Here is a 25621-nt window from a genome sequence, read left to right as displayed (position 1 = left end):
ACTACTTAATGTGCAGTAGCTTTGCTAGTTTAAATTTTTAATTTGAATTTGACGATTTCAACCAAAATATTCTAATCAGTTGTTTATATCTTAAGTTTTCCATTTCAAATGATTTTGCAAATATAACACTTCATATAGTTTGAACTATAAAAAATTAACATTTGAAGGAGTTTATGTAGCTCTACACGTCTAAAGGTCATTACACTTGCCCCTGATCTGCATCAAAAGAATATTTTCTGTGATATTTCATTAAAATGTACATATATTTCTCATCTACACGTCTAAAGGCCATTACACTTGCCCCTGATCTGCATCAAAAGTATATTTTCTTTCATATTTCATTAAAATGTACATATATTTTTTATCAGGCTATTATTATCTTTCATTTAGGCACTTAAATTTTAAGATGCATTTTAACATTAATTAAACTACTGCTGTTATTTAGTTTTAAACATTTTAAGTGATAAATAAATTAATAATAAAATATAGGTAAAAAAGTGCAAGTATCATATAATTTTAATAATGAGTTAACTGTGGTGATCATAACACAGTTTTATTGTGGTAATTTTAGTTAAGAATGAAAATTATCTAAAGTATTAAAATTTAAGCAGCCTATTATGTACAAGTGACATCATATCTGGCCTGTCTACTTGAGAAGTTGTCTACCCCTTCTGTTTTTATTTAATATATATTTTTATAAGTTTATATAACAAAAATAGTTGTTTTGCTGAAAATTAGTAATGCTTTCATAAATGACAAGTTGCAATTGATATATTGGTTTCTAGACATTTTAAAGTAAATTTAAATACACCAAATCAAAACTTAACATAAAATTAACACTGGCATTTTTTTAGCTAATAAAAAGTTCTTGTTTATTAATTCTTAGTTTTTTGTTCATACCATCCAATATAGTACATTATATTTGTTTTCTACTAGTTCAAAATATTTTAAACCTTATTTTGTTTGTAACCATTTAATTTTTTTTTTACTCTTCAAATACTTTACTAAGTAAAATATTTATTGACTATTAAATAATAATCTCATTTAGCTTAATTAAGATTCATAAGTATAGTATTAAGTAGAATATATTAAACAACATTTTGGTACAAAAATTAGTGTAATTAAAATTACTTGATTTTATGCAGTTAATAAAAAGCCTAGAATGACTATTTCTACTTTTGTAGTGGTTCTTCTTTTTAGCCTTTTCTACAAAGTCAATTGCCAACAAGAAATAAGTTAGTTTTTTTTAACTAGATTGCTTTTTAACTGTTTATATTTATATTTTTTAATTGAAAAGGATTACAGTGTTCAGAATATTTTTTAAATTAATTAAACTTAAAAATTAAATTTTAAAAGTTTATTAAAAAAACACAAGTTAAGTTTAAATTTATCTTATAAAACATTTTTGACAAAACATTCTAGAGTTAAAGAAATAAAAACTTTCTTTTACTTAAAATGACCAACCGTCTCAGTATTTATAGAGAAAAATTACTAGTCATACAATTACTTATTAAAAAATACCCATTGTATTAATTAATAGCTTTAACTATTAATATATTACTTAAATTATTCAGTTTTTTCTAATGTTTTTTATGTGAATTCTAGTTTAATTCAAAAGCTGTCTTTATAGATTTTATTTAAACCTTCAATTTAATGTGTAATTGTTTTTATGCACACAAGTTAACAAGTACACACTAATGTTGCCAAAAACAAAACAACTTTGACTGAAAATAAATGAACCTGTTTGTAAAACAAACTATTTTTTTTAACTAAAAATATTTTAAATTTCTTTGCTGAACCACATTGGAGTTTAAGTATATTATATTATTCTTACAGGTAATGAGGTGGTGGCGGTTGAAACAAAAAGCCTTTCATTCCCTTGTTTTGACGCTGTGCTGTCAGAGTACCTGTACGATCCCTACAGCAAAGTTCCCAATCACTACAAGTTCTATGTGTACGTTTTGTTTGAAGATGAAGAAGTTGCCAAATTTAAAAGAACGGTTAGTTCAATAGATTCAATGAATTTAAAAAGTATGTTTAGTTGTATAATCATAGTTGTATGGTTTTTTTAATGTTTGTATTTGTCACTTTGTTTACAACAAACTTTGTTTGAAGTACAAGTAATTTTTTTTTTTGTTTGGATTAGTATTACAATTTTTAAATTTATAACTTGTAAAAGTTTAACTTTAACTTTTTTTTTATGGTATTTTTTTAGCTTTGCACATAACTCAACTTTTCTGTATTTCAATGTTTATAAAGAATAGTTCAAGGGCATGGGGTGTCTACCTTGATTTTTACAAGTTGATCTTATTTTATAGAGTTCTATTTGAGCCATCAAATATTTTCAACTTCTTGGTAAAGCTCAAAGTAATTTTTGAGATATGAGCGATCAAAGTCAGTGACCTCAATAGGTTTCTAATAGAAGGCACAAACTAAAAACGCAAAAAAAGACCATTTCACTAAAAATCTTCTTTTAAACTATCTTCTCCTCCATGTTTTAAGCAATCTTCTTCAAATTATCTCAGAAAGTGTATTATTAAATTAAAAAAAAAATAATGCAGAATTTTTATTTTATTTTCAAAAATTTAATTTTTATTAAAAAAAAACCAATTATTTTTTTGTTATTTTAATCTTAAGTTTTTATTTTTTTAATATTTTAAAAATTCAAACATTTGAAGTCTTTTAAACTATAAAAAGAACGTTCTCTGAAAGTTTGAGGTCTCCAGCTCAAAAAATAAAGAAGAAGATAGATTTTTAGTGATATTTTAAATATTTGCAGTCCATATGTTTGTAGCGGAAACTTTTTATTAAAATTACAATACCTCAAAAGTTGAATAAGAATTTTTAATTCTATACAAACTGGCTTGTAGTTTGTACTTTTATAGCTTTCATATGAGATCCAATGTTATTTTTAGTAAAAAAAATGTTGGACCCCCTATGCCCTTAACTTGGTTTGTTTTCACTTTTTTTAATCTTATGTTTGAAGTTTTACAACAAAAAAGTATATAATACAACGAAGTTTATGCATTTTCATGTTAAGTAGTTAACATATTCATAATTTAATTTGCTTGGGGTTTTACTATGAAGTGTTGGGCTATTTTTGTGTATGATATACACATATTAAACAATAAGATATGTTTTTTATTTCTGATAAACCATTAAGTTTGAAATGTTTTCATAAAGCTCTATTTATCTGTTATTTTGGTCTAAAATATATCAGGTCATCAGTTAAAAATAAGGAAATATTAAATATGTAAACTTGTTTTTTGCAAAAACTTAAAAATATCCTATACCCATTGTATTAATTACAAACTAAAATAAAACACATTTTTTCCGACACCTGTATACTTATTCTACCCTGTCATTTTGTATTTTTAACACTAAAACTTTTATTACCAAACCACACAGGGAGTCAGTGAGATGTTTGTGAAGATCGAAGAAGGATCTATGCTCCAAAATGACAAGGTCACGGCGACCACTGGTGGCCGGTTTGTAATCGACCAATCACGTGAGGGCATGGAGGGGAAGTGGAGGTGCGTGTCGGAAGCTCCGCTGATGAGCTCCGTGGAGAAGCAGGGTTACAACTTCATATACAACACTCAAGTGGAAGTGCAAAGTTTGTATTTGCAATAAAAATTACATTTTGATACTTCATGTTCAAAGTATTTCCTGTCAACCAATGAAAACAATTTAGGTTACTTTGGTGATTCCCAAATTTTAACAACCACTTTGAACTATATACTCTTCTTTTTTTATGTGATAAATTTTTATAGTTATTTTTTACCAAAAACATATCATTTTTTTTTTAATGTTTTTGCTGGTATTGAAAATGTGATTTATATGAACATTTGTAAATATCTGGATTTAAGAAACTACAAATCTGCTTTATTTTATATCACTTGTTTTAGTATGATTGAGAATGGTTAAAATTGATTTTTAGGTAGACATTATTTGACTTAAAATAAAATAAAAATAAAGTTTAATCCTTATTATTTAAATAAAACAGTGATTGTGTTTTTTAGAGACTATAGTAATTGACTCTATAACTCAACAAAATTATTTTTTTTTACTTTTGAATCTATTTACTTAATTTCAATGAGTATTTCCAAAATTAAAATTTTTCAAACAAAATAATATTTTACACAGCATCACTTACCACAAATTGGCATAAAAAAATATCCTACAAGTTTCGAATTAAAATAAATTTGAGTTAGCTTTGAAATAAGTAGGAGCAAGCTAAATGTAGTTTTAAACATATTTATGAAAAATACAAATATACTAAAATGTTACTGTTTATGTTAATTATTGTCACAAATGTAAAATCATCTTATTGTTTAAAATTATTCACAACTTTTGTTCATAAATTAAATATTTACAGAAAAACCAGTACTATCAATAATAAATGGGCAGAATTACTTGAAATCCAGTGTGAACTACAATGTAAGCGTGGCTGAATGTCTGGCAAGCAGAGGTCAGCTTATTTAAATTATTTCGATCTAATTTTCTAATGAACCAATTAGACTTATTTGTTACTTGTTATCTTTTTTTGCATTTTCGTTATATATTTTGTATACTTTCTTATTATAACATTTTGTTTATAAGATTGTTTCCAAATGTTTGCAACTATAGTTATTATATTATTACTAAAAGTTGCATATTGTCTTCAAAAACCAAAAAAGTAAGCATTTTTTTGAATGAATAAACAGGTAAGCCACTAGGAACTTTAGAATGGATAACCACCAGTGGACTAAAATTCAATGCTGTAAAGTAAGTTTAGATTAAAATATTTTTTTAATTTAAATTAAAAAAATATTATATCATGAGTGATATAAATAGTGAAATCGTTGTTTTTCAGAATGAACTTAATTGAACTAACTTAAAGTTTGAATTTTCATCATTCAAGTTCTATTTTAAAGCTGTTTCACAACCACTTTGTTCAATAAATTTTGCTTTTAATTGAATTTATATTGATTAAAAAGTGCATCTGTAGACTCATTTGAACTTTTAGGTAAGTTGTAGATAATTTTATTTTTAGGTTGTTTTATAATTAGTTGAATAGATGTCTTTCTTTAATATTTTAAAGTAAATCGTTTTGTTATCTAAATAAAATGAAAAATGTATAAGTTTTTTTATAAACTTGTTGATATTTTTATAATGAGAAATCGAATGAGTTTTGAAAAGTACTAGCACGAAGTGAAAATTAAACAACAATTTAATATTTGCATATACTCGGTATGTTTGATACGACTTTCGATTGGTGCTTTTAAATTTCAATGTTCCAATACAACAAGTAAACTATAAAAAGAGAATTCTTTAATACCTAGCAATATGATAGGCTTCCACATTGTATTACGTTTATAAATATATTAAATCTAAAACTTAACAATGGTTCCAAATAATTATGATTTAGTATAATATAATTTGTAAAACAAACGAAATTATTTTAATGACTGTTTTACTCTTCGTGCTTCTTAATGAAAATTAGTAAATTGTTCTGTAAAAACAAAATACAACTATGTTACAACATACACTAACCTAGCATTGTGGTAGTTCAAATTTCTTGATTATTTTTGAAAAACTCGGGCTTGCTTAAGCTAGATTTTTTTTTACCTTAATGATTTTAGGTCGACTTAATTAAAAAAACATTTAATGATTTGTTTTTGTTTCTTCTACCGCATCCAATTTAGTTCCAGTTCGTTTTTTATTATCAAACTTAACATGTTTATGTTTTTTTGCTTCGTTTTCTAACTTTTTCCAAAAAAGTCTGGTTGTAACAGCGCGTTTTTTAAAAAATTTTAAACTCTAAAATAATTTTATTAATATAATGATTGAATATTTTACTAGTTTTTATATTTTATTATATAGATAATATACTTCACAGTACCCGATGGGAAGCGGGAACAAACGCTTACAATCAGAAATCCGAGTTGCTCATCCACCCCACAAAGTACTACAATGACGTCACATTCACCTGTTTGTTACGTCATCCCACCGGCGATCAGCACAAGGAGTACAAGATCAACGTCACTTGTTAGTTTGTTTGTTTTATTATACATTTGATAGAAATATGAACAACAAAAATATGCAACAAAACATGTTGAGTAGACTGGTTTAGTTTAGCACAACTATTAATTATTGCCTTGAATTATTCACTTTTATATAATAGAGATATAATTGTGTGTTACAACATCAACGCCACTTGTTTGTTTTATTATAAATATGACTGATTAATATGTTACGTTTGAGTTTGTGAATTGACTTACACTAAAAAATTAACATGTTGAGTAGGTTGGTTTAGTTTAAATACTGTGTTAAATTAATTTCTTGTTAAATACTATTTTAAATTTATAATTTGTAAGAGTAATAGGGATATTGATAAGGTGCGCACTAAATTTTAAATATGAATTGGATCGAAATAGGTGATGTTTTTTTTAACGGAATAAGTCAAGTATGCAAAAAAATATTCTTAACATGGTTTTCAATTATAAATAAACTATTTTCAGAAGAAACATAATAATTTTAAAATAAATTAGAACTAACTGAATATTTATAAAATTTAATTAGGTATTATTTGTTATCCGGTGTTAAAAGGGTAAAAATTCTCTCAATAATTGTAATGAAATAATTTATTTTAAGGTACGCACTTTTACTTAGGTTCAAGGTACGTTTTTAAAGTTCATGTTTGATAATAATCATCGTAAACTAGTGTTGTTTTATTTTAACAGATTCACTAAGTTTATTAAAAACCAGAGTAAAATAACCTTTTAGTTTAGTTGTTGTTAATTTTCTCAACTAATATATCTTTCTTACCCATATCAAGATTTTGTTAGCCTTAATCCTTTTTTAATTGTGTATTATAATTATAACTAAATAAACAATGGGCAGTCAAGTATAAAAAATCTTTCCATAGTATAAACAGTTGCTACCAAGCGTATAACTTCAAATAAATAAAGTTTATAAAAGACTTTCTTAAAACCTTCTGTTTAAAGTGAATTAATTTACTGATCGCTTAAAATAGTTCAGTCTCAAACATTTAAATAAAGTAAAAGAATATTAAGTTTATAAAAAAGATACGTATGCTAACTAAAATGTAATTTCATGTCAGTTGCTAATAAATATAAAAGAGCTTATTTTATATTTAAATAGTTTTCAACGTATTTTTAAAAAATGAAAAAAATCTTTTTAATTTACATTCAAAGTATTGTAAAACTTTTGTAAATTTTTTTTTATTGGTGTTTGTATAAAGTTTATTTTACTCTTAAATAAAAAGTTTTGGTAAAAAAGTCTCTTGACATCAGCAACTTTAGTAACACAATAATGTTTTTGAAGGTTTTTCAGAACTCTTAAAAACTAATATATTTTTTCATCTGAAACATAGTTAAATAAATATAGTTTTGTTAACTTTTATCTCATCTACATCTCGGAGTTTTCTGTGAACTAAATACAAATAATAAAAAATAGAAAATTACATCACTTAGGTAAAACATTTAAAGTTTGTTTAGTCCAGAAAACTAGTAGACCCTAGAATTTAGTATAAATAACTGCAAACTCACTTAAATGAAATAATTCAGTGCTAAAATTACTAAGTTTATTATTTTTATACAAGCAGTTATTTTATTTACATATTGTACTGAATTCAATTATATTTTACTGACAAATAAATATTTTAGTATAAATGCAATTAATGCAAAGTTTACATAATTAAGTTGGATGTATGAACTTGAGTTTAAATAAAAAAAAGGTTTAATATTTTTATTTTTTTTAATGTAAAGATATATGTATATATATAACAAATAAGTGTATACATTTAATACTTATGTTTTTAAGCAGCTTACTTTGGCAGAGCCAGATATACTTAAATAAAAAATAACTACTTAATTGAGTTAACTGACTATTGTTTCGGCACTACTTGCACCAATTATCTAAGCATAATAAAGTTCGTTCAACGAAGCTTTAAAGTTTAACAAACATAAGTTTTTTGATGTGTTGAAATAAAAAGTTTTAGTAAGTCAATTTTAAAAATGCTAACACGCAAGCGTATTATGTTTTGTTGTGTTCGCAGTTATTTTAAATTTTTAGTTTTTGATTTTATTGAAGAAAATGTTTTTTAGCGATAATTAAAAAACAAGTTCTAAATTTTTTATTTCTCCAAGCTGCCTAAGCTACATGTTTTGTTACTTTTCTTGTTGGTTCTGCATATTATCTCTTATTTTAAATTAAAGTAACTGTTATTATCTTTTAAGTTCCATATATATTTTGAATGTTCTGAACTATCTCTTTTGTCTGTTTTTAATGTAATCGTAAAATATCTTATTAAAAAAAAGTTTGTGTATTCTGTTAGCTCGTTGTATTACGTAGTGGATTAGATAGTCATTAAGTTAATTAAAGTTTGTTTTTAAATATATGAACTGAATTCATGATTTGTAGTAACTAGCACAAATAACTAATATTATACATCATATCTGCAAGCTAATACAAACTAGGATATAAATAGTCAAAATTGTAAAAAATCAGTTGTTAAGTTATATTAGCGTCACAAAGTTATTATATGCTTTATAGTTTTTTTTGTTTACTTGAAAATTAAAAATATCATAAAAAAAAAAACTAGGTAGATACTTTTGCTTATATAATAATACTCATTTAAGCTTAGTCTTTTAAATTTTAGCTTGTAAAAGGTTATTGTACTAATATTGAGAAATAAAAATTGTAAAACAAGTTCTTAAATCAACAACTTTTTAAAGTTCCTACAATATCTTAAGACGTAAAAAAGTACTGAACCATATCTTCAAAATTATAAATTTGCAATATTTGACTTTTCTTTTGTTTTTATCAGTAGTGAACTATAAAAGTATGTAATTTAATTAATTATAAATAAATTCTTAAATCAAAACGTTTGTGAACTGAACTTTTGTTTGACTTTCTATAACTTTTTTTTTTTTGAAAACATTCAAGTTAAAACAAAACTATAACTTAGTTGTTATGTACGATACTGTTTCAATCCATTTGTTTTATACACATTTATTTATGCATGTAATTAGTCGTACGAATTTTTCTTTGTGAATACATATTAATAATAGCATGAAGTTTACAATATTATCATGTGCAGTATTTTGTGGTCAGAAAGTTCTTCAAATGCATATGAATGATTGCATTGTAAACATTCACACTTCATTAACTTTTAAAGCTGATTACTTTTTGTGATTTTTTTACTTTCTCAAACTTTTTCCACGTTTAATCAGCATTTTCGCTTTAACATGTTTGATGACCGTATTTTTATACATTTATTTTTTTTACTCATTTAAAAAGTGTATAAAACGAATAGGTTTGAAGTAACTTTATAAAAATTGTAATATTTGCAAGGTTTTAATTTGATTTTAAAAGATTTGAAAAAAACATGTTCTGAATATCTACTTAGGTTAGGAATAAGTTCATAAAACTAGTAGAATTGTACCGACTTTACGATAAACTACAAAAAACGTGTAAAGAAATTTTCAAACGTTTTTAACATATGCCAAATGTATTTTAAGTCGACTAATCAAATATTCATCGGAGTTTTGACTTTGCTTGTTTATTATGAATTATTTAAAGGGCTAATTAAAATTTTGGCAGGTTAACGTATTTATCGTTAAAATGTAAATAATTACGACCTGCTATGAAAATAAAAATATTTAAATTAAGTAAAGCTATATAACTGGTAACAAAGTTATGTTAGTCAGTTAGAAATTGTTGTTATGAAAAATTTCACACATTAACTTTTTAAGTTTTAATAGTAGAATAGTTTTAAACAGTAATATAAGTTGAGTAGCTATGTTTAAAATGTTATTTATGCAAAATGTAACAAATTTATTTCAAATTTTAAATTATGCAACTATACACAGAAATATAACATGAACAGTACATAGTAGGTTCCAAACACAACTTTTGTATTTGAGTATTTTACATAAAAATTGATTTCTTTAAAAATGCAATAATTAGTTGCAACCTATACAAATAGCGTATATCAAGTTTATCAAATATTCAAATACTGTTTTATTTAGTATTAAAAATGTATTTTGAAAGTTTGTTTTTATAATTGCTAAACTCATTTTCATAACCACAAACTTTACTAATATCACTTTATTAATTAATTAATTATTTATTTTTATTTGTATTAATTTTACTTAATCGTCGCATCACTAGCTTTTACCCTTCACAGCCAAAATTTTCCTCAAAGAGTCTAAATTAACACATTTTAAAAATACAAAACACTGTGAAACGTTAACTATCTTTTTTAAGTAAAATATAAAACATTAAAGTTTATCATTTATTTTTTCGCACAGATCCGGTGGAAACCCCGGAGGTGAAACTTCATAGCAACGGAGCAGGGATCAGGAAGTACAAGTGCGTTGCTAGTGGCAACCCCGCACCCAGTTACGAGTGGGTCACCAATGACGTCAGCGCGATCAGGGACGGCGACACTTTAGTGCTGGGTGATGACGTCAGTGATAGTGACGTCATATACGATTGCGTAGCAACCAACTACTTGGAGGGGGAGGTTTACGGAAGGCAGAGTTCGAAGGTGACGAGGGAATTTCTCAACAAACTCGTCTTTGGTTTGTTTTATTTAACATTGAAATATTAATATTTGTAAACTTTAATATTTAATTGTTTGACTGCTGAAATTATTTTAACAACAATAAATATAAGTGTTGTGTATCGAAAGTTTTGTTTAGATTTTATTTATTTCAAACTAATTATTTTTTTATGAAATGTGTATAATTGAAAAATGTTCTACATTTTTATATTTTCTTCTATTTCAATAAGGTCGTTGAAGTTATATGTTTTTAAACTGTATTCAAAGTTTATAATACACATTCCGTTGTAAAAAATAAGTTTTAATTGAACATGCTAGTAAGTAAAAATGTATATACAGTGCTTCCTCGCTAATCCGGCCAAGTTGGGCAAGATTTTTTTGAAAATACGGCCGGATTTGCCTTTGGCCGGATAAGAACAAAATATCGCTTTTTTTACAAATTATCTACCTTAGTTATATTATGAATTTATATAACAAAACGTACTATAAAATTTCGTAACGTAAATAACGTAAATTAAACGATGGAACTCGGAGGCTTTTTCTAATAGTATTGGGCCAGTTATTGGACGTTCTCTTTTCACGTTCCTGACGAAACCAAATGTAAAGGGCGCTGTCTAGCTTGTCAAAGACGCCTCCCTCTACTTTTTTTGCCGTTTTAGCAGCTCCAATTAGTCCCAGCTCCTCCTTTTCGGCTTTAAACTTTTTCAAATTTTCTTCGCCTCTCAAAATTTCATTTAAAATTGACTTACCAATGTTAAACTGGCTCATTAAAACAGCTTTAGACACATTATTGTTTGCCATTTCGCAAACTTTTAACTTGTTTTTAATTGTTAGTTGAACGCGTTTTCGTTTCTTTGCTGTCTTATCCATTTTTTAACCAGATATGTTGATTGTAGTATATTAAAGTGTAACTTGCTTAGCAAAGACAGAAAAATTGCAAATGAATAATAAACAAGTTTGTTACAACTGAGCGGGAAAAGTATGAAAAAAAACTTAAGATTATATAAATAATACTTTATTATGACGTAACATTATATTGCTTATAAAACTTAAATTGAATACTTTTTCGAAGTAAAATGAAATTAAACGCTATAAACGCTAAAGTAAATAAGTCGACTTCTCGACTAAAACCGGCCGGATTAGCGAGGAACCGGATTAGCGATGAACGGATTAGCGAGGAAGCACTGTACTGTATTTGTTGTACTACACACGAATTTTCTTTTTTTGTACAACGCCAAATGAGTTTAATGAAGTAAAATATGATTATTCTGATGAATTAAGCTTAAAATTAGCCTTAAATCTAATCCTGTTAGTTCTGTCAGTTTGAATTACATGAAATACTACACTTAATTCAGTATTTAGTTAGAAATCCGATTAAAAGTTGTCAAGTTATGCATGAAAACTATATGTTTTAAAGCTTTTAAAAGTAATTAAGCTGTTGATTTTTCTTATATTCAGTAAAAAAAAAAAGTTTTATTAGTACATACAGACCTAGTTGTAAATAATTTTTAATAAAATACAGTAGACTACCGCTTAAGTACGCACTTTTTTTGGTACGCACCCCGCCTTAAGTACGCACTTATCAAGAAAGACAAAATCGAGAATCCATTCTCATTTCAGCATTGAAAATCCTAAGAAGTTCCCTCGTATTATCACGGGAGACATATGTTAGCTTTGGTGGTGCAACTTTACCTTTAACCTTAGACTTGTTCCATAGAGTCATTTTCTAATGCTTTCCATCCATTTTTCTAAAGTTTCTAAAAAATTTTATTCAAAAACTTTAATCTGCAAAAGAAAGGCTAATTTTAATGTGACATAATATAAAACTAGTTAACCACAAAAACTAGTTAAAGATTTTATAAAGTCAAAAAAAAACATATAAAAGAAACAAAAACAAAAAACTAAAGTTAAAAAAATTAATGAGCATATTATCATTATGCACTTACAAAAACAGTCCTGAAACGTTTTTCTTTCAAATAAAAAAAAATCAAACACTTTTTAGCTAATAAAAAATGTTATAATAAATGTATTTATTAATTAGTTAAAACTTTTTATAGAAAAAATAAATCATTATAAAATCTATTAAGAAATTTTGCAGATTAGAATTATGTATTAAATGTTATTTAAAATAAAAAGACTTATTTATTTGGCTTAACTATTTGGTGGTTAGTTGTGAGAAAGAAAACAAACAACTAAATTTAATATTATACTCCGTCGTCAAAAAGTACGCACTACCCGTGCTAAGTACGCACTTTTTGGTCGGGTTCAATTTGCGTACTTAAGCGGTAGTCTACTGTATATATAAATTTGTTTTAAACATCTTTTAAACTAAGCAGTCAATTACAAGCAACTTCTCTTATTTATAAACTATCGTCCTAACTCGTAAGTTATAAATTTTGGATCAACTGCGTCAGAAAATTATCTAAATTGCCATAAATATGTCATACTGTCAAAATTAAATTGGAATGTTTTCATAAAATGATGGTAACATGCTATTTCTTTATTTTTATTTAATCGTAGCTACAAACAGCCACTTAAATAATGAAAATAATAAAAATAGCATTTATTAATTTTTTTTTTACAGTTCAACAATTGTTTTGTCGTTCTGTATTGATTTTCGACAGACAAATAAACTCCGTAGAGACCTGCCATAACCATTATTGCTAATTGAAATTTACGCAGACCGCTCGCAAATCAACTAATCAAATTAACAAATATTTATGTCTGTTGAATTGTTACTAAGAAATACATTTATCAATTACGTATGGTTTTTTTCAAATCAGAAGTATTTTGTATGATTTATTTAAAAAAGTAACAGTATATACCAATTACATTTATTTATTTCGACTTCTTTTAAACAAATTTTGATATTTTAAAATTTCGTATAACATTTACTTTTCATACAGTAACTTTTTGATCATAAAATATTTAATATTATTTTCTCTTATATACTTTTCAAAAGTTTTCAGAGAAATTTTCGATAAAATTTTTTCGGAAAAAGATTTTTTTTAAATACAAGTTATCGAAAAAGATCAACAACAAAATATAAACACCAAAATAAAAGTCTTTATATAATCTAGAATTTTTTTTTATATATTTCAGAGCGAGACTCAACTAGTGTAAGTGCTTCTTCCAAACAACTGATAACAGCAATCGTGATTGTCAGTATTTTGGTAATTTTCATCATGGCCGGATTTGTTTATTATTATTTCTGCTACGGAAACAACAGAAAATCCAGGTTTAATTTTATTTTTTTTTGTTTGGTCTTAGTGCGTCACAAGTTGATTGATATGTTTAAAAAATATAAAAATATCGTGAAAACTTTGCTGGAATTTTCAAAATAAAAATTGTGTAACTTTGAGTGGAATAAAAATAAAGCGTTCAAATTTTGTATAGTATTGCAATGTAGTTTTTTCTAGTCATGCTAAACTGTTTTTCATAAACTTAAGTTGGTATTTTTATATAAAAATGTATAACTGTCTTCCGAAAAAATAATAAAAACATTTTTCGAGGTAATAAATTATTTGTTTTATAAAGAAAATTAATATAGAAAATTTACTAAAAAGTTAGTTTAATATTATTAAATCACGCAGAATAATGTTTTTTTTTCTTACAAACTAGATTGTTTAATTAGTTAATCTAGACCAGGGTTTTCAAAGCTTTTTTCAAATGGCCCCCTTCTAAGAAATTAAAAAAGCTATGGCCCTTCAATAAGATTACTAAAAAAATGCTATTAAATGCACCTAAGACCTTTTTTTTTGCTTGTCATCAACAACTCCAGAATATCTAGTGTAACAAATTATGACCTCATGGAACCCTGTGGCTGCTTAACTGCACATTAAATTTTATGTTTGTTATAAAAATATAAAAATGAAAAACAAACATGTGTTTGATTAAAACATGTGTTGTGTTTGTTACTGGTAGTTGTTGACTGGTATTTTAAGTATATCTCGATGTGTGTAAATTTCAGACGCTTTTTTATGTGTAGTAAAATTAGAGCCAACTTTGAATTTGATAAATGTTTATAATCAATGAAACTAAATAAACTCAAATACAAAGTTTTGTAGTTTTTAGATGTTAGTGTCATTGAAAAAGCTAGTAATAATTTCGAGGAATTTTTTATATACAAAGTTTGATTTATAACATTTCACAAATCGGACAACCATTTACTGTGTTAAAAGAAATTAAACATGGTATAGTGGGCGGGCTGCCGTAGCAGAATTACCAGGCATTCACCCAAAAATTCAAGTATTTCAGCTTCTAGTATAATAAAAATAACAAACAACCCATCAGGCAGCCTAACCACGTGGTTTCAACTCGCAAGCTGACTCCTGATAAGGGGGAAACCCCTTCTGTGAAATCAGAAGACGACGAGGAGGGATGCGACGTGGACATCCAGTTGCACCCGTACACAAGACAAGTTCCCCCTCCACCCACGTATAATCACCACCAGGGGTCGCTGCAGAGGAGTGACGTCAACGCTCCTTATAAGGTGGGTTCACGTGTTTATATGTATATTAGTGTAATTATTTTTAAAGAAATTAAACTTTTAGTTTAGTAATATCTTATATATGAAACAACTTTAGACTGTCCTTTGTTGTACGATTAAATAAAAATTATGTTATAGACTGATTTAGTCATATAAATCTTGTTCTGTTTTATATACATGTATGTTTAGTTTATCAAAATTATTTAACTTATCTGTAACATGTTTAATCAACTTAATGAAACTTAAACATAAAAAAGGGAAGAATTATTTAATCTTATTCAGTGTTTTTTAAATTAAGTTTCATTTTTAAAGTATTTGTTTTATACTCTAATTGTATAAGAAGAAAGTGTAATAGCTGACTTGAGTTTGTTGCAGTTTTGTATATTTGTTTTGTTTTTACGAGTTATTGAATTATAGTTCTTACAAATGATTTTTTTATATCAAAATTTAAGTTTCGTTTACCCATTTTCCAGTAACTATTTTTTATAGAACTTAAAACTTTTTATTTATATAAAAGCATACATTTTTCAATCTATATTCTTAATTATTTCAATAGTATTCCATTACTTTATTTTCAAAGTGGTCCACTTTTGAAAATACTAAAGGTACTAAACAATTACATTGACTTTACAAACCTCAAGCAACATTTTAAAGTAGATATTTTGTAAAGTATATGTTTATAACAGTGTTATTTTATATTTTATGTATACAGGGTTGCCACTTTACCTGGAATCCTTGAAAAACCTGGAATTCGATAGCCTAGGAAAAAAGTTCTGGAATTTGGGAAATTTTGAAAAAAACCTGGAAAAACCTGGAATTTTGGTAAAACATCACTAAAAAAACCTGGAAATTCAACAATTTTCAAATGGTCAGTAGTAAAGTTTCGATTTGACTCAAAAATATATCATATAAATAAAAAGTTGTCATCACCAAAATTTTTTTTATTAAAAAACATATTTAAAGTAGCTTTACGGTATATTTTCAATGTTTTTATATTATTTAACACAGTGTCTTACCTCTAAACTTAACTTAAAACTAAAAATAGACCCAAAAATGTGTACTTTTAAAAACCTGGAAGAAATTTTGTAAACCTGGAAAAATTTTGAAAAAAACGAGTGGCAGCCCTGTGGCAGCCCTAGTAAGAAACACACATTACCTTTATTTTGTTGCAAAATCTATTTACTTGTGCAATTCGAGGTAACGATTAAAGTAGTAGTGCAGCATTTAAAAATTATTAAATCGCAAACGTAAACCGCGTTCAGTTAAATCCAAACCAAAATTTAACACATTACATTTATACTAGATGTTTTTTAATCGCAAATCCAACTCTGTTAAACATTTAAACTTAAATTTTAAGAAGGAAAGTGAAATTAGTTGTATGTGCAGTGAATTCAGCCAAGTTGTTGTATATAGATCGATAAATAGCCACTTTTATATTTTATCAGCACACCACAGCGGTCTGTTTTCTAATCTTATCAGCTTTTTTAAAGTTTCGTGTTTAAGTTTTGGTAAACACTTTGTTTTTAACTGTGTTTGAAAGTTTAAGTTTGTAATTACACCTACAACATCCAGCTGAAATTTAAAACTATGATTAGGTTTAATCTGTAGGTAAATATTTAAATAGAAAAACTTCAAATTTGAATACCTATCAATAAATCTTTACCGATTTCTTAACTTTTATAGATTATGAAACATTATTTATCTTTGTGAAGTATATGTATTTGTAACATAAAAAACCTCATTGTTTCTGTTTTATTTTAAGTAAATTTAAATCAAAAAAATATTTGTAATCAATTTCAGTTCTTAGTAAAAGTTAATGAACTTAGTAAACTTAGATCAGTAAAACAAATTAAACTAGAATGCAAGGTTTGAATACATGTACCATTTTGAGACCGAAATTGAAACAAACGATAAGGTAATTTTGTTATTAAAATTTAAATATACAAAATTGTTTAAAATAGTTTTTGAGAAAGGTTAAAGCCACGTGACCAAATAAAATAATGATAATAAAGTTTCTGAAGATTTTATAAGAAAGTAGTGACAATTTTATACATGAATGTGAATCAAGTATAGAAATAAAAACTTTTTCTTAAACATTTTGCTTTTTTTCGTGGTGAATTAAACAAAGAACAAAACAACAATAAATTTAAGCAATATAACATCTTTCTTTTCAGAAACTAAAATCACCATCATTTGGTACACGCCACTTTAAAAGAGCACAAGTAGAACATGATGATCTCGTTATAATTTAAATTTCCTCTCAACATTTCAGTAGGGGGGATTATTAGATTATTTTCGTGAGTGGTTCCTATGCTAACCTGATTATGACAACTCGCGTAGGGAATTAATAATTGCGTATATGGATTATTCATCGCAAACATGTTTTTACCAACCCTTTTTTTGCCTAATTGCAATGACTATCTTAAATGGGTTTTATGATGTTGTTGAAAGTATTGGAAATATTTGCTTAAAACATTTATGCTTTGAAATGTGTTCATTTAAAAAAGTGTTTTGTTTATCCGTTTGTACTTTGGTTCAAAATTTTCCTGATAATTTTTTTATCAATTGCATTAAAAATAAAAAAATAAAGGTTAAACTGAAAGTATAAGATAAGTTGTATCATAAGTTATAAAAGTTAAAAAGATTAGTCTCTAATTTTAAAAGGTTGAAAAAGTTATTAACTAATTAGTTCTACTACGAGTCTTTTAGTTTTATTTACAAGTAGACTACCGCTTAAGTATGCAAATTGAATCCGACCAATAAGTGCGTACTTTGCACGGGTAGTGCGTACTTTTTGACGACATAGTATGACATGAAATTTAGTTGTTTGTTTTTTTTTTACAACTAGCCACCAAATAATTAAGCCAAATAAACAAGTCTTTTTATTTTAAATAACATTTTATACATAATTCTAATCTGCAATTTTTTTTTTAATGATTTGTTTCCTTTATATTATTTTTTTTACATAATTAATACATACATTTAATATAGAAAGTCAATGTCAGTCAATGATATAAAAAAGAATATTAAGCCATATTTATTATATTTTGTTTTGTTAGAGGGAAAGTACCAAACTACATTGTGTTCACCAAACATTTTTAATCTGTGAAAGCAATTATTTAGGTTATTTATTTGTTTAAATTTGATATAAATATATAAAAAAAAATTATAAAAAGTATATAAAAAATTAAGAATTTTTTTTGTCTTTCTGGATAAGTGCGTACCTTAAGGCGGGGTGCGTACCAAAAAATGTGCGTACTTAAGCGGTAGTCTACTGTAGTTATGAATTAAGTATTGTGTTTAACGTTTGCTACGTATTTTATAAACTTAGTTCTGAGTAGACAAAAGTTTTTCTTAACACTTTTAAAAGTAGTTCACTATATTTTGTTCAAAAAAACATTTAAAGCCTATACAACTAGGTTACTAAATCGCTAGCTTAAAAGTAAAAAAAAATAATTAGTTGAAAAATACGCTAGCGCGCCATGCATATTAAGATAAATCATTCTCTGTATTGACTTTTACTGCAAAAAGCAAGGCGTTTCTGTTTTAAATATTCAAAAGACGTTTGCGATTAAAAATTAAAACGATTTGAATTATGAATGAGTTCGGAGTCAACTTATTGTTTTGACAAAAGTTTTATTTGAAATGAGAAACCTTTTTATTGTTAACGATAATTGAAATTCGGTTTGAATAAAATTCTAATTTAGCTAGAAACTTTTGTGTTGTTTTTTATCATAATTTTGATCACTTAAATGGTTTCGAGTTTTTATTTATATTAAATTATTTTAATTCTACTCAAGCTTTAAGTTTACAATTAGGTCAGAATTAAAACCAAGATGTTTATTCAGACGAGATAATTCTTCATTTTAATATTTTTAAAAGTTTGTTCTAAATTTGTTTGTGTATTTTAAAGATTTCAGTTTGTCAGTGTTTATGAGTTGGAAAGCAAATAATAAGTCATTTTCTTTTTAAAATTTGAAACTAGTTAAACAGTATTATATTTTGTTGTTTGGTAGTATATTACTATATGCTTAGTAATATTGTTTTTTATTTAGAATTAGTTAATCACTGCTGAATTTTATTATGATAAATTAAAAAAAATCACTAAATAAAACCTAACATATGTTTGCTATTAGTAATAAATATTGATTAAGTTATCGCATATGACAAATAGGAAGCCAGTACTCAATATATTTTTATTGCTAACTAAAAGTCTAGACTTAAATTAATTCATCAACAGCCGTATTGGATACACAAAAAGGTAAGATAAAACAAACATCACATTTTTATCATTGTTTTATTTTTATTTGGATGAGTGTTTATTTATTTCATATTTCAGTTTCAAAATCACAACTTTAGTTTTTGTTAATTTGTTGTTGATTTTTTTTCGTTTTTTTTCACTGCTTGTATTTTGTGCACATATTTTCATTATGAAGTGTTTGAAATTTAAATACTTTGATATAAATTTTCATAAAAGTTTAGGTTGTATTTTGTGAGTGTAAAGTCATATTTGTCTGTTTTGAATGTTTCAATACTGTTTGTAACCAATATAAATCAAAATCTTTATGCCCTTACCATGGATCAGCTTGTTACTAATTGATTCGGTTTATTAAAATTAGCTATAATTAATCAATACAACCAGTCATTTAATTGTTTTTGTAAGTAATTAGTTATATCATTTTATTTTGTAATTACTAAATGTTGAACTTATATTACTTATTTAAGGAGTAAATAATTAAACTTAAGTTTTAATTAATTATGGAATTATAATATAAATACAGGGTTGCCACTTTACCTGGAAACCTGGAAAAACCTGGAATTTGACAATTTAGGCTAAAAAAGACTAGAAAACTTGGAATTTTAGAAATTTTGAAAAAAAAAAACGGGAAAAACCTGGAATTTTAACAACTTTAACATGTTAAGTCGTAAAGTTTCGACTTGACTATAAAAATCTATCATAAAGACAAAAAATTTTTGTCATCATCAAAAGTTTTCTTGTTAAAAAACAGATTTAAAATAGCTTTAGAGTATCTTTACAATGTTTTTTTACTATTTAACACAGTTTCTTACCTTAAACTTAACTTTAAACTAAATATAGACCCAAAAATTTGTACATTTAAAAACCTGGAAGAAATTTTAAAGACCTGGAAAAAATTTGGAAAAAACGAGTGCCAACCCTGTAAATATGTTTTTATCGTATTATAACATATATAAACAGTTTTCTAAACGCATTTAAATCAAAAATTTTACTTTTATAATAATAAAGTCAGTTAAACATAAAGTATGTTACGAAAATGCGTGTCTAATGGCTGATAATATTTTTTTCAAACTATAAAAGCAAAACATAGCATATGTTATGTTATTATCTTATCTAAAAAATAAGATAGTGTTACTTATATGTAGTATATGTTTTCATAATATAGGAGTAAAATATACTTAGAACGAAAAAAAGTCTTAAATTTGTTATGCAACAATGTGATAAATATTTAATTAAACTATTATTAAATTGGTTGCTTTTTTAATAATAACAATTAAATTTGATAGTGTTACAATTAGCATATTACAACCACAATAAGTTTAACTGTAAGTTTTATTTTCACTAGATAAAAACAAAACAAATAAAAACTGTTTCACTAAAAAGACTTTAAAAAAATTTATAGTTTAATAGATTAACTTCAGTTATTTACAAAAATAATTGTAACTTACGAAACAAAACATGTTAAATAACTTAACGGGGTTATTTATTTAAAAAAACTTAATAATGAAATATTTTTCTTTAAAGTTTAAAATATTCAAGCAAAGTTTAAAGAAGTTTAGGTATGTTTCATTTAAATATGATTGTATTATACAAATCATTAATAGATAAAATAATTGTAGTAAAGTATAATTGTATTTTGTATAACACATATTTTTAATGTTCTTGGAAAAGACTACACATTTTTATATAAAACATACTTATGTACTTACAAAGTTAACAAAATTTAACAAAATTATGATTGAATTTGACAACCAGTCAAAAACTGCTAAAAGTTGCCAAAAAATAAAGAGTTTGTAAATTATTCATGAAAATTTGCACTTGATCAAGTTTTGATGTAAACCTTATGAGACAATATTTAAAAATGAAGCGAACTTTGACCCGAGAAAATTGTTGTCATGTCCGATTTAATTAGTGTCCCCTAAGAGGTCGTAATTCAGTTAAATTATAACTTAAGGTGGCCTTAAACAAAGTTATGAAAGGTTTTTTACTTGTTTAATAATAAACTACCGTTTACTATAAGTAATACAATTTAAGTTATGATTTATTGCTTAATACCCATGACTGCTACTCAAAATTTATTAAGTTAATAAATTTTGTTTAAAACTATTTATGGTATTTTTATGTAACTGTTTTAAAAATTAATCTTACTGTAAAATGTTTAAAATGACACTAGTCAAATGTATTATAAAGATTGTTACTTATTTTTATTATATCAGTTTATTATGACGAAATAACCAACAACAAAAAAACTGTAGTAGCTTCAATGTAACATTTTAAATGGTTTACCTTTTTTTTTCTTTTATGACTTTCTATGTGTTCGGTTTCCTTTGTGTCATGATGAAAAGTTCGAACAAAAACTAATTGCAAAAATCAATCATTCGATGAGTTCATTGATTTTGTCAAAACTTGTCAAAACTTCATGTCATTTGTGACCGCAACTCATCACTAGTGTGTTGTAATTTTCAACGGCTACTTTTAGTTATGCAGTTGTTGTAGCTTTGAATGAATCAACTATTTTTAAAGCTATAAAACTCGTTAAACTGTTTTTGGACATCATTAGAGTACTAAATTGTTTATATTCATTTAAGTTTTTGCTGTCGATTTGTTCTAAGCATTTTCAAAATGAAGTTTTCAATACTTTCTTAATGTTTTTGGTTTTTAATTTTTAAATTCCAGTGATAAAATTTTAATAGTTTTGGAAAGAACCAAACAACTTAATTTTTCTTATTGTCGGTCTTTTGAGAATTTTACAATTTAAAATTTTCATAAGCAACAGAGCAATCTACCCTCTGTAAGAGTCGCACAACCAATAAACGCTTCTAATTATAACCGAAACACTCTGCCGACCCATCCAAACTATGTTTACCATGTAGTGAGTTTTCATTAACTTTCAAGTTTCTGTTGTTTATTAATTTCGAAAATTTTGGATGGTTTTTTTCTTGAATATTTATTTTAGTTTTGATTTTTGTTGCTGTTTAATTTCATATTAAATTTTTGAAGTTTTTTAATTTTTGTACACTCTTATTTACTTAATTGTTTATTTCTGCGTTAAGACCTTTGTGTTTTATGCCTATGCATAATGAAGAAAAGTTATTACATTTGATCATAATTTAGGTAATATAATATTGAATAACTTAATGTTTGAATATAGCTTAAAATATTGAAAAAATAAATTCTAATAAAGTTTTTTTTTTCAAAAACTAATCTAGTTAGCTATGTCTGCTTAACTGCTAAATTACACAAGAATTATCTTGAACAATTCCTTATAGACTAATCCTAAAAAAAAGTTTAATAAAATAAACCTATATAATAAATATATACTAAAAGTTTTTGCGTACCTCATATTTAATTAAATAACGAATTTTTAATATAAAATTAATATTTTTTTAATAAACAGCCTCCACTACTGATACAACATCAGCATTCTTTTAATTCTTCAAGATCAAATTTCCATCATAAAAATGGTTTGTTTTTATATGTTGTAAGTTGTTTACTTTTTACACAACAAACTGCATAGTACTAATGGTTGATTAATACTGAAAATCTTAAAATGGCTCTTTTGTAGTTACAACAGTTCCTGTTTATATATAAACTTTGTTTATTTAGTTAATATAAATTTGTAGTTTTAGAAAAGTTTAATAAGTGATTTTGGCCTATAAGGTTTTTTTTTCTTAACATAAAAACGTTTTAAACCTATAATAGTATTTTGTTAGTTAAAAAGTTTTGAACAAACCTAAAACCTAAAATTTTCTTTGCTTATTATGTTTATAAAAATTAAAATTACATATTTTTTTATATCAGTTAAATATACCAAATATTTCTAATACTTTTTTTCAGATGAAAACGCAATGTTGTACAATTCTTCAATGAAGAGCGAAAATTCACATTTTGTATGAGGCAGAATTTTAGTTTAGAAATTTGCTGCTTTTGTAAAACAACTGTTTGATTAAAATTTAATTAAAAGTTTCAAATCCAACTAAATGGCTTACACTTCCCTAAAGAATCAAAAATTATTTAAAAACTATTTTTATGGCTTTAATTTAAGCTTACTACCAACTGTTTATGATATTAAACATTTTTTTTTGGAGTATTGCTTAAATAATGAGATTATTTTTACTTTTTATATATATCGGAAAGATGCACAAAAAAATGTTACACTGCTTTATTTTGCCGAACTAATTATGTTAAACATGTTTTATTTAAGAATGGTGGTCCTTTTTCTAGTTTTTGCTCTGTTTGTAATATTTAGTTTACTTAGGTTTATAAAAAAATACATAATTTGAAAATATGTAATGACAATTATTTTGATTAATTTATTTATTTTGTTCAATCACATACCAACTGTTTTAATTGCAGTAAAATGTTTTTTGTAAATTTTTATTAACTTTGAACTAAAGTGTCTGAACAATTCATCTACCATCAAAGTTATTTGCTTTTTGTTTATTTCAAGCATATGTATTGTATACTTCCAATTTGTCATGAAAAAATGTATATCTGTGTTTAGTTTCTGAAATAAAATCTGTTTTAATTAGTAGTGTTCAAATGTTCACATTAAAATTTATTGTTTTGATTATTTCAAACACAGTTGTCTAATGTGTAATTTAAATATGTTTTGAAAAATACTTTTAACTGTTTTTTGTTTCTAAATTTAAAAATAAATTCTTATTCATTTAGTAATGTTCATTTTTGCTTTAGAAGATAAATTAAGTTTTTGTTGTAGAGTGTATTGGCATCGTAGTTTTTTTTTTGAAATAAATTTTACTAAGTTTAAGTGAAAGTATTATAATAAATAAAATTTGGTTGTGCGAGATATACACTTGTAATAAATTTTATTCAATGAGACTGTTAGCAATTAATATTATATAAATAGAGGTGTATTAAAGGTATTTATCAGGGTTGCTACGGGTCAGACTAAATCAGACTAAGATAGTTTTTTTTTTGAAAAAATTGGAAAAAGCCAATCTTTTTAGTTATAATTTAGAAAATTCCTTAATTTTCAAAGCCTTAAAATGGTGAAAAATAATAAAAAATCCTTTTACGTCACAATTTAAGTTACAAAATTTTCCTAAAAATTTACTTACAAAACCATTAAATTCCAAAGCCTTCAAGTGGTTAAGTTAAATAGAAATTCCTTTATAAAATCGGAGTAAAATTTCAAAATTTTCTTAGAAACATGTTGAACTATTACTCTTTTGAAAAAGTAGTTGTTGTATGTAAACTTTTAAGTATTGATGATCTGTGACAAGGAAACTTCGGATATAAACTTTGATATATACACAAAGTCTATTTTTCAAAAACTTAGAACTAGACTGCTTTTTGTTTAAGTAAGTAATCAAAGTCTTTATGTTTATAGCTTTCGCTGAAGTACACATTCTAAACACAGAAGCAACTCAATAGAAAGTTTGTAGCTAAAAATAACCAGTCTAAGTAAACAAGAAACTCGATAGAAAATTTTTGTTTCGGTTGAAAAATGTGCACTGAATAAAAAGTGCGTACTAAAATGCGTATTTGTTAAAACATGTGTAATCAAGCTACATGTTCTAATCATAATAAACGTACTAAGAATGCGTATTTAGCTGTAAAGGCGTACTAAAAACAAATAAAGTCAGTCTAAAGCGGTCAAATATAAAATTTTGCGTAGCAACCCTGTGTACATTAAGTTTAAAAGACATTTTTGCTTTAAGAAGTTTGCTACGTTGTTAGAGAATTTTGAACACTTTTCGAAACTGTTTTAACGTTTTTTTAACACTTTCGAAAACAGTAAAAACGAGGGTTTCTCACAGTGGGCCATACATCTATCTTTGAATCCATTGTAGAAAGTTGGGGGCCACATGCTGCAAAGATGGGGGAAGAGTTACTAGTAAAAGTGTCGTAATAAAAAATTACAGTAGATAATCATGAGTTGTTGATGAAAAGTAAAAATATGTCTTAGGCGCATATGAGATTAGATTTATGAGAAATACTTATCGGAGAGAGACCATTGATTTTTTAATTTTCTCAACAGGTCGTTAGTAAAAAAATGTTTAGGAACCAGTGGTCCTCAACCTTTTCAAAAAGTATGCACAGTAAATTACTTGGAAATAAGTTCAATACTTCAAAAGCAGTTAATATGTCTTTAATTTATGCCTATAATTATAAGCTTTCATTTAAGATATAAATTATAAGTCTAGGACATGTATAAGTGGCTTTATTACGGTTTAAGTTGAAAAACATGTGATTTTTAGGGTTGAAATTAGTTTTTTGGGCATTATTAACTTTTTGCATTTTTTTTAGGTTCTTCTAAATTAAGCGAAAACACATC

The 25621-nt window shown here is 25.5% G+C and overlaps 1 protein-coding gene across 2 annotated transcripts; it reads left to right on the top strand.

Moving 5' to 3' along the window:
- The first annotated feature begins 1149 nt into the window (after nt 1–1149).
- On the top strand, nt 1150–23733 carry LOC145834359 (uncharacterized). 2 transcript variants are annotated; one of them, XM_082941771.1, is made up of 12 exons: nt 1150–1235; nt 1837–2000; nt 3409–3616; nt 4379–4471; nt 4707–4767; nt 5882–6030; nt 10320–10592; nt 13676–13811; nt 14867–15065; nt 19303–19323; nt 22718–22784; nt 23158–23733. In XM_082941771.1, the coding sequence occupies exons 1-12, from the start codon at nt 1163–1165 to the stop codon at nt 23214–23216; spliced, it is 1503 nt and encodes a 500-aa protein (XP_082797897.1). In that variant the 5' UTR covers nt 1150–1162; the 3' UTR covers nt 23217–23733. The 2 variants fall into 2 exon arrangements, with proteins under 2 accessions (XP_082797897.1, XP_082797899.1); XM_082941773.1 differs by lacking the exon at nt 19303–19323.
- Nucleotides 23734–25621: the final 1888 nt, after the last annotated feature.

The sequence above is a fragment of the Thalia democratica genome, chromosome 4 (genome assembly GCF_965202585.1).
Source record: "Thalia democratica chromosome 4, ktThaDemo2.hap1.1, whole genome shotgun sequence".
Classification (NCBI taxonomy): domain Eukaryota; kingdom Metazoa; phylum Chordata; class Thaliacea; order Salpida; family Salpidae; genus Thalia; species Thalia democratica.
The sequence above is the reverse complement of the archived record's forward strand: the minus strand, read 5'-3'. Positions and strand labels throughout refer to the sequence as shown.